This window comes from Protopterus annectens, chromosome 17.part0, assembly GCF_019279795.1.
Source record: "Protopterus annectens isolate FY-2018-M chromosome 17.part0, PAN1.0, whole genome shotgun sequence".
NCBI classification, from domain to species: Eukaryota; Metazoa; Chordata; order Ceratodontiformes; family Protopteridae; genus Protopterus; species Protopterus annectens.
The window spans coordinates 608,831,398-608,849,400 of NC_056751.1; the positions used below are offsets into that span (position 1 = coordinate 608,831,398).

Genomic DNA, 18,003 nt, shown 5'->3' on the forward strand with positions numbered 1-18,003 from the left:
TTTGTATTTTTTCGTGTCATCTAATATCTGAAGCTGCTTGTAAATTAAATAACAATGGATTATCTACACTTATGCAGGTGAATACAGAAACATACTTCATCTGTTTTTAAATATATTAATGCTTAAAGTTGAAAGCAGGATTAACAATGTGAAAATCAGTTAGATAACAGCATGCATCTAATTAGAGAATACCAAATATAGTACAGGCATATTGTATTTATTTTTATTTTTCTTTATTTATTTTTGCAGTGAATGAATAAAGACAACAAATAGTTTACAAACAAACATTTACTGGGGAAGAATGCTTTGATGCTGTTTTGTGATAGATGTTAGCTAGAAATGCCATTAATATATGACACTGGAGTTTCAGTAGTACTTTCTACCTAGATGAAAAATTATAAATTGAATTTAATATATAATAAAAACATGTAATAACAAAACAACACCAATGTGACTGGGGTGTCAGTATTAAACAGAAGCTAGAGATGCATCAAATGGTGACACAAGGAAGCACTCGCATTTCATTGTGCATCCAGTTTTAATGGCAATTTTCCAGCTTTGAATTTAACAGGGATTTTATACATTTTGTGCAATAAAGCATCACTGACCAACTCATGAACAAATGTGCTATACATAATTGTTTTTCTCCTTTAAATTGTATGTAAAGTGTAAATGCCAAATGACTTGGATTCCAAACAAGTTAAGCAACGATGCTAACCTGCATAGGTATTTAAAGACCTATAACTATAAATATGCAACCTTCAGGCCCACTATCATATTTTCTGCAGATGTGATATGGCCATGTATATAAATGTATGGAAGTGCATAACACTTATTTCATCCTTACCCCTTTTTGGGTGCCACTTTGATTACATACTCAGCTGAAGGATGGTATGATGTCTGGCCATGATAAAGGAGAGAGATCTTTTAATAAAGCATTTGGAACGTTTAAATAAATTGCTAACTGTGAAACAGTAGCCTGATTTCAAATTCTGTGTATCTAATATAATATTAGCAAATATGTAATTAAGAAAAAAAACAGAAGTGCAGTAATAACCCTGCTATTCTATAACACAGCATCAGTAATATAGTTTACATATTTTTCAGTTTGCAGCATAAATTAAACTTGTATTGCAATTTGATAAACTATTGAGATTCATATGACAGAATGCAGACATTTAATGAAGAATATGCTTCAAGCATGTTGAATATAGCCTGTTAATAATAATAATAGCATATTCTGTAGCAGTAAAGATTATAATTATAATAATAATAATACAAGCAATAACAATAATAGTAGACGATAATGCGACCATTACCTGAAAAGAGAGAAATAAAAGTCATTATTAGAAACAGACATTGTGCAATATTTCACAAATTATCAAACCTTGTCTTAAAATACAAAGCTGCAGAAAGAGGGTACATGGCTGCATGTTTAAAAGTCCTCCTCATACAGATCATGGTCTGTAAAAAATTCTGGCTATATGCAGCATGTGTTTCTATGCAGTGTTCTGATACAAAACTATAGGAATAAATGTACAAACTAAAACAGAGTATCAGCTAACATGATTATGGAAACAATGAAGACTGACCTGCAGCAGTTACTTTAACCTTGTTAATTCATCAGCCCACATTCTGAACTAGCCTTACTAATTTATCAGCCCACATTCTGAACTAGCCTTACTAATTCATCAGCCCACATTCTGAACTCATCTCTTTTTTTATATAATTCTCTTTATTGAAACTTTTCAGTAAATGGATACAACACTGAACAACAAATGAAATACAGAGAGCAACAGAAATTACAATACTAATACAATAAAACTAAAACTATATACACATACTACAATGCCCAAGGACTTGTTCTATCCATAACTCACATTATGATGGAGAGAAAAAAGGATGTTGTCCGAGTACCAAAAGAAAGAAAATAAGATGAAAAACTCAATTAATTATAATTCATCATCATTTGTCATTTAAGTATACATTCAGACATAATACCCCACCATTCTTTAGTAACTGGCTTGTGCTTAATATTGTGGAACAGGTATTTGTGAGCCCTGAGAAATTTAATAGCTAAGTGCTTGAAGCCTTCCCATGAGAGGGCATGTCTACTTCTCCAATTTAGGGAAATGTAATATTTAATTAACATAAAAATAGGAATCAAAATCTTACATTTCCTTTCAGATAAGCCCGGTGGTGGGATGTGTAAAATGGTAAATTCCCATGAAAGGGTAGATTTTTCATAGCCAATTTTCTCAAGTAACACTCTCAGGGCACACCACAGCTTATATGAACATTTGCAACTCCAGAACAAATGGATGATGTCATCAGTTTGGTTCGAGCAATAACGGCAATTAGGGGATAGATTAGGATATCTCTTACTTAGTACCTCAGGGGTAAAATATGCATTGTTCAAAATCATCAGCTGAGTATATTTCAACTTATTGAAAGGAATAGCTTTAGAGCTACGTTTTATAGCCTGAGCTATCAAGTTTTGAGTTATGGCCGGGTTGATATTTAACCAAAATTTTGAGATATTGACTTTGTTCTGAAACCTGATTGCCATGGTACATTCTGAACTCATTCCTGACGCAGCTGTAACCCACATGTTAAAATGTGGCACTTCCTTACACATTTTGAACATCTGTCTGTCTTGTTGAGGTGAAACATGTTCCCCTCAATGCATTCTATCAGCTGTCTACCTCTTTAATTCTACTATTTCTATTATCTCTTTAAAACAACCCCAAATTTACTATCCACATAGTATGTTACAAGAGTTTATTTTTTATGATCTTCTAGACCACTTAAACATAAAGTTTTACCCTATATTCTACTCCAAGCTTTTCAACACAAAAAATTGCACTTTTATTTCTTGATTTTCAGTGTCAGCAGTCATGATGTCTATTTTAGTACTCCCAGTGTTGGATATCAGCTTGCCCAAGGTCCTCAACTAACTCACTGGCTCTACTGGACCGAATTTAGCCTCCACTGTTTCCAGATAAAATCCATGACTCATTTGTTAATCTATTGAAAAAGACTATTTGGATTCTGGGTAGTCTGTTTTGGAAAAAGAAAACTGATCTGCGGAAGACAAACATCTAAGCAATAGATATGAGTTCATGGGTTGAAAAGTAATAATATTCACTAATTTGAATCATGGGTAAAGCAGCTCAGGTATATTTCAAACATACAGTATGAGGCTCCTACAGAAAAGGTAATACAGGCAATGGTGTCTACGATAAACATGGGTCTATCAAAGCAAACTTGCATCTGAACATCAGAAAAGGTAATATACCTACTTTTACTGGTATTGGTAACTGTGTCCTTGCTAATCAAATATTATGGTATTTAGAACAGGTGTTAGAAGGCTGGTCTAACATACAATGAGGTGTGTACCATTCTCAAGCAATAATGAACTCCTTTGCACAATACGCTACATTCAGAGCATTGTCTGATTATAGGGTCATAACCTCACATGATGCTAGCCAGGACCATTATACTAAAAAAACTTCAGTTGTAAGCTACATCACCCACCTCCTGATTTTTATATGTTATAATTAAACTTGTATGATCCTTAATGATAGTGAATGCCTCAAAATATATCCCTCTCTGTAAGAAACTGTTGTTCACTATTCTGCTTTTTGCATTAGATACAATGCCAGTTTCCATATATTCTTTTCACATAAGGTAAATTTAATTTCAGCTGCAGCTGTTAAAAAGTAATTTTTGAACTCTTCAACATCATAAGCTTATCACCCCTTCACATCCTGAAGCTAATGGGAAAAATATTTTTTTTACCTTTCTAGTTAACTAATATATTTTAGGCATGCAATGCTTCTGATAAAAATGAATTCTTTGAAACACTCTTAACCCTACTAGATTGTATACACATGATGAATAACCATAGACTCTGACTGGTAAGACATGGACTTTGTACAAAGGTTGTATAACTTTCTTTCTTCTTACTGGTGGTAGTTTGAAGTATTTTACCAGTGGTGCCATAACATCATCTTACAACTGCTGCGATGCTGAAATTTCATTTAACTGATTTCTTTATCATGACGGTCAGATCTCTTGTTTCCTACTGTTTTTGAGAGGATCTGATTGTTAATTACATAGTACATACATCCCACTCACTAGGTTGAATAAGGAGAAAGTTAGTCAGCTGCCTATCGGGTGCCAGGATCCGCCACATAATGCACACACTTAGGTCACTCCACAACAGGTACAAATATGACCCTGTCATTGTCCATGTTGGTGTGAATGACCTGAGACATACCTCCCTGGACTACATGAAAAGAGACATAGAGTAGCTCTCCAATCTTGTAGCCCAGGCAAGTATGACTCTAGCTCTGAGTAGCATCCTACTGCCACCCAGAATGATACCGCAGTAGAAGAAGAAAATGATTGATTCCAGCAATTGGCTAAGTTTCTGGTGTCATTCTAAGTATCTGTCTGCCTGGAATGACATAATCGGCAGACCTCGATGCTTTGCCAGAGATGTCCTGCACCTTTCACTCCAGGGATTCCAGATACTGGCCAAGGCTCTTGCCATCCCTATAGTGCCTTTTTTAGGCAATGTCCTAAAGACAAAATTACCACCATAACAGCTATAAGCAAATGAAAATCTGAGTGTTATGGTACTCAACACAAGTTGTCTAAAGCTCAAAATACACTTGCTCGAAGCAGTCCTTAAAATGGAGAACATTGACATCTGTACGGTAACTGAGACCTGGTTCAAGGCTCCAGAAAGCACCCCAGCACTACCAGACTATAATTCATAGCACACCTTTCAGCCCCTAAACTGGGACCGAAGCGCTAAAGGTGGTGGTGTCTCCATATTCATAAAGGATATGCACACCTCCAGACTAGTAGCCCAACATAATGCATCAGAGATACTTCAGGTACAATTAACACTGGGTAAAACTACAATCCGGGTTGTAACCTGCTATAGATCCCCCACCATGTCCCAAGACTCACGCTCCACATTCCTAAACACACTGGAAAATATTAGGGTACAACCCAATACCCTTATACTGGGAGACTTTACCCTTCCATTAACTGGGAAAATTACTCATGTACCAACTCACTTGATCAACATTTTCTGGAATTCATTAATTCCAGTGCCCTGGACTAACACATTCTTACCCCCATCAGGGGTAGAAACATCCTTGATCTGGTCAGTACTAACATTGGCGACCATTGCTCTACACCAGTAATCAACTCCTCCCTGGTCAGATCTGACTACAAGCTAATCACCCTGGATATCCACATCCCACCTTCACCCTCCCCCCCAAAGGAAACCACTGTAAAAAACTTCTCCAAAGCCAATTTTGGGCTTCTAAAACAGAGGTGGCTAACTTCATGACACCCATGCAAATGGAAAATAGGTGCATGACTGCTGAATCATACACCAATTCACTGTATGAGCACATACACAAGTGCTTGGAACAGGCCATACCAAGCAGAACGAAGACACTCTCCTTCAAAAAAAGGAAGCCAATCTGGCAGACCCCCACCATAAAAAAACTCTACAAAAGAAGGAAAAAACTGTTGCAGAAAAGGGTGAATTCCCAAGACTGGAAAAACTCCCTTGTTGGCCTCAGCAAAAAACTGAGATCCATCATCAAATCTTCTAAAGCTAGGTACAAAAACAAAATTGCTTACTGATTCTAAAGACAACCACAAGGCATTCTATACATATGTCAAGAATCTACATGACAATACTCAGATTTGCTCTGAGTTACAGCACAATGACAATACATATACAGAAACAAATGATATTGCCAACATATTGGCTGACAGGTTTAGTGTGAACATTACCCTCCTTTCACCCCCTAAAGGGCCTATCACAATACCTGGGAAATGCAAAGTCCCTATTATCACAGCTACAAAGGTAAAAACCGCACTGTCCAAAGCCAAGAATACAGCTTCCATAGGACATGATAATATCCCTGGTTGTGTTCTACATGAATTACAAAATGAAATGGCACCACACCTGAGTACCCTGTTTAATCACAACCTCATTTTAGGCTTTGTTCCTTCCAAATGGCACACTGTTGTAGTCATCCCACTCCACAAAGGGGGAGCGACTACAGACCCTGGGAACTACCGCCTCATTAGTCTGATGAGTCTGATATGTAAGGCTATGGAGCGTATCATCACGGACCTTATAAATAAGGACATAGGGAATCTCCAAACTCTGGACCACAAGCAGTTTGTTTGTGAAAGGTAGATCATGCCTGCTCAATCTGATAGACGTCTTCGAGTCTGTCACCAGAGCTGTGGATGAGGGCAAGGTAGTTCACACGGCCTACCGAGATCTTGCCAAGGCCTTCAACACCATCCTTCACTCAGGAATCATAGATAGACTCACTAAACTAGGCATAAACCCCTATGTTATAAGATGGGTTGTCAACTGGCTCACTGATAGACCCTACACTGTGAAGGTAGCGGACTCCAAATCTGGCTACTGACCAGTTACAAGTGGTGTCCCACAAGGATCGGTCCTAGGTCTTCTCCTGTTTGGCATCTACTTCTCTGAAGTTCAAGCCAACACAAAGGGACTCTGGCTGACCAAGTTCACAGATGATTGCAAACTGGAAGCCATTATTGATTCTTCAACTGATGTAGACATTCTACAAAAAGGCCTCACTGACTCCAATAATTAGTGCCAGAACCATGGTCTTGAGCTCAATGCCAAAAAGTGCATTGTCATTCCCTTTGGGAAAAATTCAGTGCCCATGAACTACCACATAGGCGGTAATCCACTAAACACCAAAGGTGTGATAAGAGACCTGGGGACACAGGTTGACAGCAACCTCTCCTTTGATAACCATATTGCCACTGTAGTCAGAAAGTCCTTCTATGTGGCACATCTCATTACAAAAGGTTTCTCATCCAAGAAGAAAGAGGTCATAATCCCTCTCTACCCATCCCTCATTAGACCTGTTATAAAATACAATGCCCCATTTGGTATGTACCTCACTAGACACCTACAATAATTGAAAAGGCCAGAAAAATACCTCACTAAGAGGATATTAGATCTTAGACACATGACCTATATGGACAGACTCAAAAAATTCCAGCTATACTCTGTCTGTTATCACCTACTTAGAGGCGACCTCTGCTTGACCTACAAAGCTACATCTGACCCAGAACTGCAAGATATGCTATACCTAAAGAAATCCCAGTCTCTTCATGCCACACGCTCCAGGGACCTAAACCTCATTACCACAATAAACAGAACATGTTAGAGGGACAGGTTCCTAACCCAGGGACTTCCCATATTCTGGAACAAACTTCCCATTCACATCAAGCAGAGCACTTCACTGGCCCTCTTTAAGAGAAATCTTGACGAGTGGATAGGCAATAGGAAGTTCACCCTGGGGATCACTTCAGTGGCCTTACTTGACAGGGGCACTGGGAACTAACTGATGCCAGGGAATCTTTGTGGACTAGGCTTATATAGGCTCCAGGGTCGTTAGCCTAGTACACACCTATGAACCTATGAACAATACTTCTTGTTTCCCTTCAGAAAGTGTAAAATATTGAATTTGATGGCATTGAACCTGACATAATTTAGCATATACCAATCATGCAGAAAGTCTTGGCTATGATGCATTGCTGTATGATCTGTATTCTTTACCACTGTCTCTATTTTCTTCTTCAGACTTGCTCAACTAGATATCATTTCCAAATGGGAAATATCAATTGAAATAAACAGGATCTCAGCATTGAACCCTGTAATATCCCTTTAACAATTATGCATTCAGAACAGGACTCTGTTATTTGACCCTGCATTTATTTCATAAAGATAATTTTTAACTGCATTTAATAATGTATTCATTTGCATTTGTTTTGTTTTCTTTTTCACAACCTCATGAAGAATGTATGTGACACTGAGTTCAAAGACATTTTGATAGGTCACACTTCCACAAAAAATATTTGCACCTAATCCTTGCTCAAATGATATAGTCATATTACAGACGTTTGAGATTAATTAAACACAATCTTCCTTCAGTGAACGCATCCTGAAGATTGACCTCACCCAGGATGCCACCTTTTAATGTTTACTTGGGGTGACTCTTTTGTAGATCTTATCCAGGATTAATGTTTGCCAGGAAGATGTTTTTGTTCATGAACAACTGCCTGGTAAAAGTTAGAGTAACAAGTGGTAGGTTGGGTGGGTAGTCTAAGAAGGAAGTAGTTTAGGGTAGGAAGTGAGGTAAGAAAATTTTAGGTGAGGGATGGTCTGTTCAGTCTCTTTGGAGTGTGTGTTTCAAGGTTTCCAACATCCACGTGGCTGATAACCAGACCAGCAAGCCCTTTAGCATGATCAGTTCCTGGGTTGCTGCAGAATTAAGTAAGTTGTTGTTGTAGATTATGCAGGTATGGCAACTTGAAAATAGGTGCCAACAGGTCCATTAGTTGTTAGTAAGTAGAAGGTTAGGTCATTTAGGTCCCACCCCAGGTGAACATTTGTTTTTGTGGTAGTGTGGTTACACTATTGATGGGTAGGACAGACATAAGAAAAAAATAATAATAAATACCTGCATACAGTTAAGAGGTACATATATTTGTTAACTATTGCAATGTCATTATTGAGATATGTAAGATCACAAACCCCATCTTTTTAATTCCTTTTCTGAGTTTATGAGCATTAGTCTTTACTCTGCCTTCAGTGCATTAGGAGCTGAATGATGTGGCCCTTATGATCAGCAGGCAGATGGTCATCAGTACAGTCACTGGTGGATCATGGTAGGCCTCTCATGCATGCAGTGAGTCATAAGGAATGCATGATGGCACAAGATGACTTCACTGTGCTACATTTGTGGAACATCAAGGGGGTGGAATTGGCTAAGTCAGATATCATATTATTGGAATCAGTGGTGAAAGAGAATTTTACTGTTGTCTTCAACTCATGCTAATGGAAGTTCCAAACAGATTCTCAAAAAATAAATAAATAAAACACGAAGGAGAGGAACTGCTCATGGAAGGTGGGAATAATTGTATGTAATAATAAAAATAACATGAAGAACTCACACAATGATACACATGGCAGTTGGGGTCATCTTGATGGAACGTACAGTTATGATGGGGTTAGGTTACAGTATATTTAGAAAAATGTTAAAATTCAAGATAAAGATTGAGTGGAGCAATGTGAACCTAGAGTGGATGGGTCATGCTAGGATGGATTGCTATGAATGTTTAGCTCCTTTATAGAGTAAAATTCCCATTAAGTCAAATACCAGAACTTTGCAGGAATGAGATAAGGACAGGTTAAGGTCATTTTATAGCATGAAAGAAGCTGGTAAGGCAAACACCACATTAGCACTGACTGCCTAGAGGATGAACTCTGATCTTAATGGTTGCCATGAGAATTGACTGCTATCATCTGAGTTTGCCAAAATGCTGCAAACTATAGGACAATCCTGGTCAATAGGCAAAGCCAGAATATTCTCAGAAATGCATGGTTGGGGATGCAGGTACACACTTCTGGAGCAGATAGTCTCACAAAGGATGGACTGAGGTATTTTGTTCAATGGTCTTGGTATGCACTAAGGATGGGAGCCTAGATGTGCTTCAGTTAATGGAGTGGAGATAGAAGAGAGGAGGGGGAAAGTGACATTCCTGGTGGTTTTATTGGCATAAAAGCTTCTTGTAGGGTCTGGGTTGTTTAGTAAGATAGGTGTTTATGTGTGTATAGATAGATAGATATATATATTTACACACACACATATATATATATATATATATATATATATATAGAGAGAGAGAGAGAGAGAGAGTGAGAGAGAGAGACACACACACACACACACACACACACAGACAGACAGACAGATAGATAGATAGATAGATAGATAGATAGATAGATAGATAGATAGACAGATAGATATATGATTACATGTCTAAGTGTCCAAATGGACAGATGATAAAATCAGCAAACAAAGAAGAGTAGTATTGCTGGAAATGAATTCCTCGTCATGTCTTGGTTACAAAATCTCACCAAGATGTTACTGATATATACACTGTATTTTATATAGCATATATCATGGACAGAAGAAGGTAAAAAACAAAAAAGACATCTGGGTGCACAGTTCCCAGGAGAAAAAAGTGCCCAATCTTGGTATGTTCACTGGTGCCAGTACTGGAAAAAATGACCATGTAGAATCCTCAAGCTATGCAAGCATTCCTACAATATGGTTAGGCCAGGCTCAGGGGAGGATGCCTCATTGTAGAAGGAAGTAGTAGTCCACAACAAACACAAAAACTCAGGCCAATAAAAGAGCCATAAAGATGATAGGTTCATAGGTTCATAGGTTTGTAGTAGGCTAATGGCCCTGGAGCATTTACAAGCCTAGCCCATAGAAGTGCCCTGACATTGTGCCGTCCGACGTTAGTTCCCAGTGCCTCTATCAAGCAGAGTCACTGGAGTGATCCCCGAGGTGAACTTTCTATTTCCCATCTACTCATCAAGATTTCTCTTGAAGAGGGCCAGTGAGGTGCTCTGCTTGACATGTATAGGAAGTCTATTCCAGAGCATGGGCAGTCTCTGGGTTATGAACCTGTCCCTCCAGCATGTTCTGTTGATTGTGGTAATGAGGATGAGGTCTCTGAGCATGTGGTGTGGAGGGATTGGGATTTCTTTAGATGTAGCATTTCTAACTGAGCTGTGTCACTCATGGCTTTATACATCAAGCAGAGATCAGGCCTAGGATCCTCTTTGTGAGGTACTTTTGCAGCATTTCCAGCTGTTGCATGAGTCTAGTGAGGTACATGCCAAATGGGGCATTATACTCAATGATTGGCCTAATGAGGGAAGAGTAGAGAGAGATGTTGACCTCTTTTTTCCTGGATGAAAAACCCTTGGTAATGAGATGTGTCACATAGAAGGACTTTCTGACCACAGTGGCAATGTGGTAGTCGAAGGAGAGGCTGCTGTCAACCTGTGTCCCCAGATCTCTTATAACACCTTCAGTGATTAATGGGCTCCCATCGAAGTGGTAATTAGTGGGAACTGAGTTTTTTCCTAAGGGGATGACGATGCATTTTTTGGCATTAAACTTAAGACCATGGTTTTGACACCAGTCATTGGTCTCAGAGAGGTCTTTCTGTAGGATGTCTACTTCACTTGGGGAGGTTAATAATGGCTCCCAGCTTGCAGTTGTCTGTGAACTTGGTCAGCCACAGTCCCTCTGTGTTGGCCTGGACTTCTGAGAAGTAGATACCAAACAGGAGAGGACCAAGGACTGATCCATGTGGGGCTTCACTCATGACTGGTTGGCAGTCTGACTTGGAGACAACTACTTTCACACTGTAGGTTCTATCTGTGAGCCAATTTACAACTCACCTAGCTATATAGGGGTTGATGCCAAGTTTGGTGAGTTTATCAATAATTCTTGAGTGGGGAAAGGTATCATAGGCCTTGGCCAGATTGAGGTAGGCTGCATGGACTGCCTTGCCCTCATCCACAGCTCTGGTGAATGACTCAAAGAATTCAACCAGGTTGAGCAGGCATGATCTACCTTTCACAAAACCAAATTGCGTGGGATCTAGAGTTTGGAGATTCCCTGTACCCTTGTTAATTAGGTCCATAATGATGTGCTCCATAGCTTTACATATCAGACTCATCAGGCTAATTAGGTGATAATTCCCAGGGTCTGTAGTTACTCCCCCTTTATGGAGAGGGATGACTGCAGCAGTGCGCCATTCAGTAGGGACAAAGCCTGGGGTGAGGCTGTGATTAAATAGGGCACACAGATGTGGTGCCAGTTCACTTTGTAGTTCATGTAGAACACATCCAGTGATGTTGTTGGGTCCCATGGAAGCTGTATTCTTGGCCTTGCACAATGCAGTTTTAACTTGTGCTGCAATAATGCTGGGTGCCTGGCATTCCTCCAGTATTGTGATTGGTCCTTTAGCAGAAGAGAGAGGGGTAAAGCTGGCACTGAATCTGCTGGCCAGTATGTTGGCAATATCCATTGGCTCAGTATAGGAGGTACCATTGTACTGTAACTCAGAGCAAACCTGGGTATTGCTGTGGAGATTCTTGATATAACTAACTATAGAAGGCTTTGTGGTTGTTTTTCGTGTCTGCCAGAATTCTGCCTTCATAGCTGGCTTTCGATGTTTTGATGATGGATCAGAACTTTTTGTTGAGGCTAATAAGGGAGTTTTTCCAGTCTTGGGACTTCACCTTTTTCTGCAACAGTTTCTTCCTTCTGTTGTAGAGTTTATTAATGGCAGAGGACCACCAGATTGGCTTCCTTTTTTTGGAGGCCAGCATCTTGGTTCTGTTCGGTATGGCTAGTTCAATGCATTTATGTATGTATTAGTACAGTGCACTGGTGTATGATTCAGCAGTCATGCATCTTTTTTCCACTGACATGGGTGCTGTGAAGATAGCCACCTCTGTTTTTAGGAGCCCAAAGTCAGCTTTGGAGAAGTACTTCATGGTGTTTACCTTTGCAAGAGGTGTGGGTGAGATGTGGATTTCCATGGTGATTAGTTTGCGGTCAGATCTAACCAGGGAAGAATTGGCTATTGGTGTAGAGCAATGGTTGCCCACTTTAGTAATAACCAGGTCAAGGATGCTGCTTCCTCTAGCGGGGGTAAGAATCAGCTGGTCCAGGGCATTGGAACTGATGAATTCCAGGAAGCGTTGGGCCAGTATATTGGTGCATGAGTAGTATTCCCAGTTGATGGAGGGGTAGTTGAAGTCACCTAGTAGAAGAGTGTTGGGTTGGACCCTAATAATGTCCAGGGTGCTTAGGAACATGGAGTGAGAGTCTTGGAACATGTTTGGGGACCTATAGCAGGCTATGACCTGAATCACCGTCTTACCCAATGTTAGTTGTACCTGAAGTATCTCAGATGCATTATGCTAGGATAATAGTCTGCAGGTGTGCATATCTTTTATGAATATGGATACACCACTGCCTTTGAAGCTTCGGTCCATGTTCTGGGGCTGAAAGGTGTGGAATGAGTTATAGCCTGGTAGCGCAGGTGTGCTTTCTACTGCTTTAAACCAGGTCTCCGTTACAGCACAATTGTCAATGTTCTCCATTTTGAGGAGTGCTTCATGCAACTGCATCTTGAGATTTAGACTTCTAGCATTGAGCAGCATGACCCTCAGATTGCATTTATTTATAGCTGCTATGGTGGTAATTTGGTCTATGGAGCATCGCCTAAAAAAGGAGTGGACTATTGATAGTAAGAAAAAAATCGTGTTGTGCTAATATTATACAGGATGCCCAGAATTTCCCGATAGAAGATACTCAAAAAGATCAAGAGAGAAATTAAAGTAAAAAAAAAATTACTCATAGAAAAAAAAACTGCCAAAAGCTTCAAATGTAAATCTCTGTTCATTAATACAACAGATCCATGAAAACATTAAATAGACCAAGAAACGTTGAGCCATTTGAAAAAAGAAGCAACTGAGGAAATATAAACATATAAAGAGCAAATCCTACAGATTTTTGAAAGGTATAAAAAGAAACATTGTCTTGGGAAAGAGAAATCTGATATGGTGCAAATATTTAAGCAAAGGAGAAATCCAAAATAATCATTGCAAAAAAGCAGCTCCAAAGATATTTGAAGATGAATACAGGCAAGGTACCCAGATATGGAAAATTTCACAATACAAATAAAAAGATCACAAAAGGTGAATGTAGAACAAAAGATTAGTAAAGCAGAAGTTCAATAAAAACTGAAGTTATGGAATACCTGCTAAGTGAAGCATTTATTGTAGAAAGTCTAACACATGTTACGTCACAGCATGATGGAGCAATGAGCCTCCAAAGTAAAGAGAACAAGTGGAGCAGGAGACATCCGAAGAAGAAATATGAAAATGGGAAATAAGAAAGTTTTTAATATGGTGCAATATTTATGTGAAGGAGAAAGTAAAACTAAGAAATACTAAAAACAGCACAGAAGATTTTCAAAGAGAAATACAGGCAAAGGCGTACCGATATGGAAAATTTAAAATCAGCAAACAAAAGGTTTGACCCAGTAGCACTGATGTATCTCTAGAAGTGCCTGTTCATCCTCTGGACAAGCTGAGTGGATGAGAAAAAGTAATAAGAAGCAATAAACCTACAAGCGAGTAAGTAGGAGACACTTCTTTTTTCAGTAGGGATCCTTGGTGGCTGTCTCTAAACAAATTGGAAGTAAGACGTAAATCAAAGCAAAGACAAATGTAAAAAACATTAATAAAAGGAAAGCCAGAATGAACTAAAATAGAAAAAAGACACAGATTCCAGCTCTTCTTCATCTTCTTATCTTTATTTGTAGGCAGCTGAGTTATGTCAGGAAGGTTCACCTGTGTATGTTTATTACAGAACTTTGTGGGCATGTACAACTGAGGAGTGTACCTATGGGTGTTCCCATTTTTGGAGGTAAATAAAGGAAACACCCCAAGGATGTTCTCTAGTTTGGTGGGAAACAAAGGAACTGCCCCTATGGGTGTTACCTTTTTGGAAGGAACCAGAGGAACCACCTTATGTGGAAAACCTGCCCACCATCTGAACCAGTTTAAACTTATTGCAATATGTTTTGGTCCCATAAATATAACAGTTGTGACTTCTGTTCAGAGAAATGTGCAAAACATTTTATTAACAGTAATAACAAAAAACCAAACCAGATCAGGCCTGGATACTGAAAGGCATAATACTATGGCAAGACTGTTGCACTGGGGACTGTGGAAACATTATAATATTGAAGTAGCTGAAAAACATTGGAAAGATGAGCCACAAAGCACTATGGAGAATGATGAAGTTTATACCATATGTGATCACCCATTACCAAAAGTAAAAAAATAGATGCAAGAAAACCAGATATAATAGTCCATAAAAAGAAGACAAAATTAGCATTGATTATTGAAATTGCTACACTCAGGGATTACAGTGTCTTGCATACAGAAAGACACAAAGTCATCAAATATCAGGATCTGTAGGCAGAAAAGAGGGCAATGTGGAAGAAGGATACCCAGAAAGTTCCTATAGTAGCAGAAGTAATGGGTTTCACAAAAAAAGTATCTACAGTTGTATTTAGATAAACTACCAATACATGTAACACCATATGAATTGCATGAGTCCTTTGTGGGCACATTCCAGGTGCTGAGAAAAGCACTTTTGGCTAACATCACAGACTGAAACAATACTAGTTTTATTAACTTTAGTCATACTCTGACTTAGGAATGGGGTCTATTCCTGTCAGGGTATTAGAATCCCAAAAACTTGGAGAAATTAAAAAGGATATACGAGAATTGTATGTGCTTACAGTAGATAGGATATTATATATCTATCTATCTATCTATATATATATATATATATATATATATATATATATATATATATATATATATATATATATATATATATATGTACTACTTGAACAGTGAAATCACCGCCTAACCCTACATCCCTGAGTATTGCACACTTACCTGTCTAAATCCCTCACTTGTCGGTCAATGTCGGTCGTCGGTGATTTCACTGTCGGCGAATCGGCATTTCGGTCATTAGAAGGAGACCCATATATATATATATATATATATATATGGGTTACCCTTATATTATCGAACTTTCAAATGTTCGACAATGATATGTTTGAGACCATATCATCGAACATTTGAATGTTCAACAATGTAAAGGTCAGATAGTATGGAAGAAATAAAATAAAAAACAGTGTCTATAGCAAGCCCCCTGCACCCCCCACACCCCTGTTACCAAAATATATCAACTCAGAGATCGTACTAAATTGTGGTCATGGCAAATGACTGAATGGACATTTCCATACAGCGAAGAACAGGAATATTTCCCATTACCGCAATGTAGTACAATCTCGGAGTTGGTATATTTAAGTAGGGGGAGGTGTTGGGGATGCAGGGGGGCTTGCCCCCCACTATACACCTTTTGTTTTGCTTAATTTTTTTTTTGTTACGTTTACATTGTTGAACATTTGAATGTTCGATGATATGGTTTTGGCCATATGATTGTCAAACATTTGAATGTTCGATAATGTAAACCTAACCCAAATATATATATATATATATATATATATATATATCTGTATAGATATACATATATATATGTGTGTGTGTGTGTGTGTGTGCGTGTGTGTGTGTGTGTGTGTGTGTGTGTGTGTGTGGTAGATGGTTGGGGTTGATAGATGACCTTGTTTTGATCAGGTGATCATGTTTACTTTGTTTCAGGATGTCTACATTGTCAGAGTTCCAGAGCAGCCATCAACAGAGACAGAGGAACCTCCATCCAGGTTGAAATGGGAGGTAGATCCAGCCATCACAGGAAGTCAAAACTCCAGTTGACTGGCCCCAGAGGCAGAGGTGATTGACTTCTAGGAGGAGACAGACTCACCAACAGTTTGTTCTCCGCAGGGCAAATAGCTAACAACTTTGCTTCTCATACTCAAGGGGATATTACTATTAGTGAGGAACTTCATGGTTTATCACCTGCTTTACATGGTTTAGATAAGGAGGGTAGGACAAACCTGCATGAATTACTCTAAACGTAGCTGTTTGTAATGAATACAGGAAAGAAGGCAGGTGTGGCATTGGTAAAAGAAATGATGGTGGGCAGGTAAAATTGTCCCTGGGCTGTGAATAGTTTTCTTTGGTTACATTTTGAGCAGTAAGTAGTGGCAGAAAGTGTTCTGAGACCAAGTAAGCTAGATTTGAGGCAGGAAGGAGAATTTCCCTTTCAAGATGGTAGTCAGGGCATCTTCATCATTCTGCACATATTGGGTGTGGTGAAAGAAAAAAATTTGGAGAGAGGAGTTCATAGATGTTTTTGATCTTATCGATGTGGATGGAATTCAGTAGACTGCTGAAGCTGACGCAATGGGTTTCAAAGACTTATTTGGAGCCCTGGCTAAAACAACACAGTCAGTTTAGGATGAGGTCTTGGAACAATCGGGTTTTGAGGTTCATACATTTTATGGTGGTGTTGCTGGAAAAGGCCACCTACCCACATAGGAACTCCCACTGATAGCATAATTTTTAACACTAAGGGAAGTACAATGGTTGCGAAGAAGCAAACCTTGGTTGTGGAATGATTGGCCTTTTAGCGACTTGGAAGCAGTTGACAGATCACTATGCTGGGAATACAGGTATGCAGACATGTGGCTTGGTATGATGATTGACAAAATGGGGAGTTCTGATAAGCCAAGATAAGAAGAATGTGAATGCAAAGCTAAGGTATGTTGGGTATTTAATGCTGGTAGGTGTAGCTAGACCATGTGCAAGCTCGCTGAAGCCTGATTACATTGTAACAGTCTGCATAGTGGACATAAATGTCAGAGGAAGGAGTCAGTTTTCTGAGGATGAACTCTTTCTGGGCTTCAGAAGAAAAACATAAGAGATAAATGCTCATGGTAGAGGTTCTTTTAGAGGGCAGAGACACCAGGTTCACTTTTGTGGAGGGGCCAGATAACCACCTGCAGCACATACCTATCAGCCTTGAGTTTTTGGAGTTTTGCTTAAGTAATTACCCCAACTAGACCATTGCAGAGGAATTGACAGAAGAATTTAGGCAGGGACTATTGATTAACCCATTACATCCGGGTGATGCCTCTAGGTGTTTCTGCATTTATATCCTACTGACATCAATAGGCATCAAATATTGCTATTTAATATTTGTAGCAATAATTTAAAATCATGCTGTATACGTACTAAAATATATCATCTTAAAGTTTACACACTGGCAAATGCAATTGTGTTTTTTGAGCTCTGTCTAGTGCAAGTATAAAGATATCAATTGTTCTTCATATAATATTTATATTGTCATAAATTTCATGTTTCTCTAAATATCTCGACAACCAAATAGCACACTCAGAACAGCATATGCCCATATTACACCTCTCAGCCAGGTGAACAAAATGTTTCTAACAGTATGTGTGCAATTTGAGTGGCTGCTGAGATATTTTAAGTTCTTTACAAAATATTACTAGTTACTGTATTTACTGTGACTTGTAAAATCCAGT

At 38.8% G+C, this 18,003-nt stretch overlaps 1 protein-coding gene across 1 annotated transcript in view; it reads right to left on the reverse strand.

Annotated features, from left to right (window-relative positions):
* Positions 1-216: 216 nt before the first annotated feature.
* Positions 217-18,003, reverse strand: part of LOC122791722 (gastrokine-2-like) — a 76,061-nt gene continuing 58,274 nt past the window's right edge. The window contains exon 6 of the mRNA XM_044059622.1: positions 217-1,319. Within this exon, the coding sequence (XP_043915557.1) occupies positions 1,219-1,319 (101 nt within the window). The 3' untranslated portion in view covers positions 217-1,218. The remainder of the gene's footprint in view (positions 1,320-18,003) is intronic.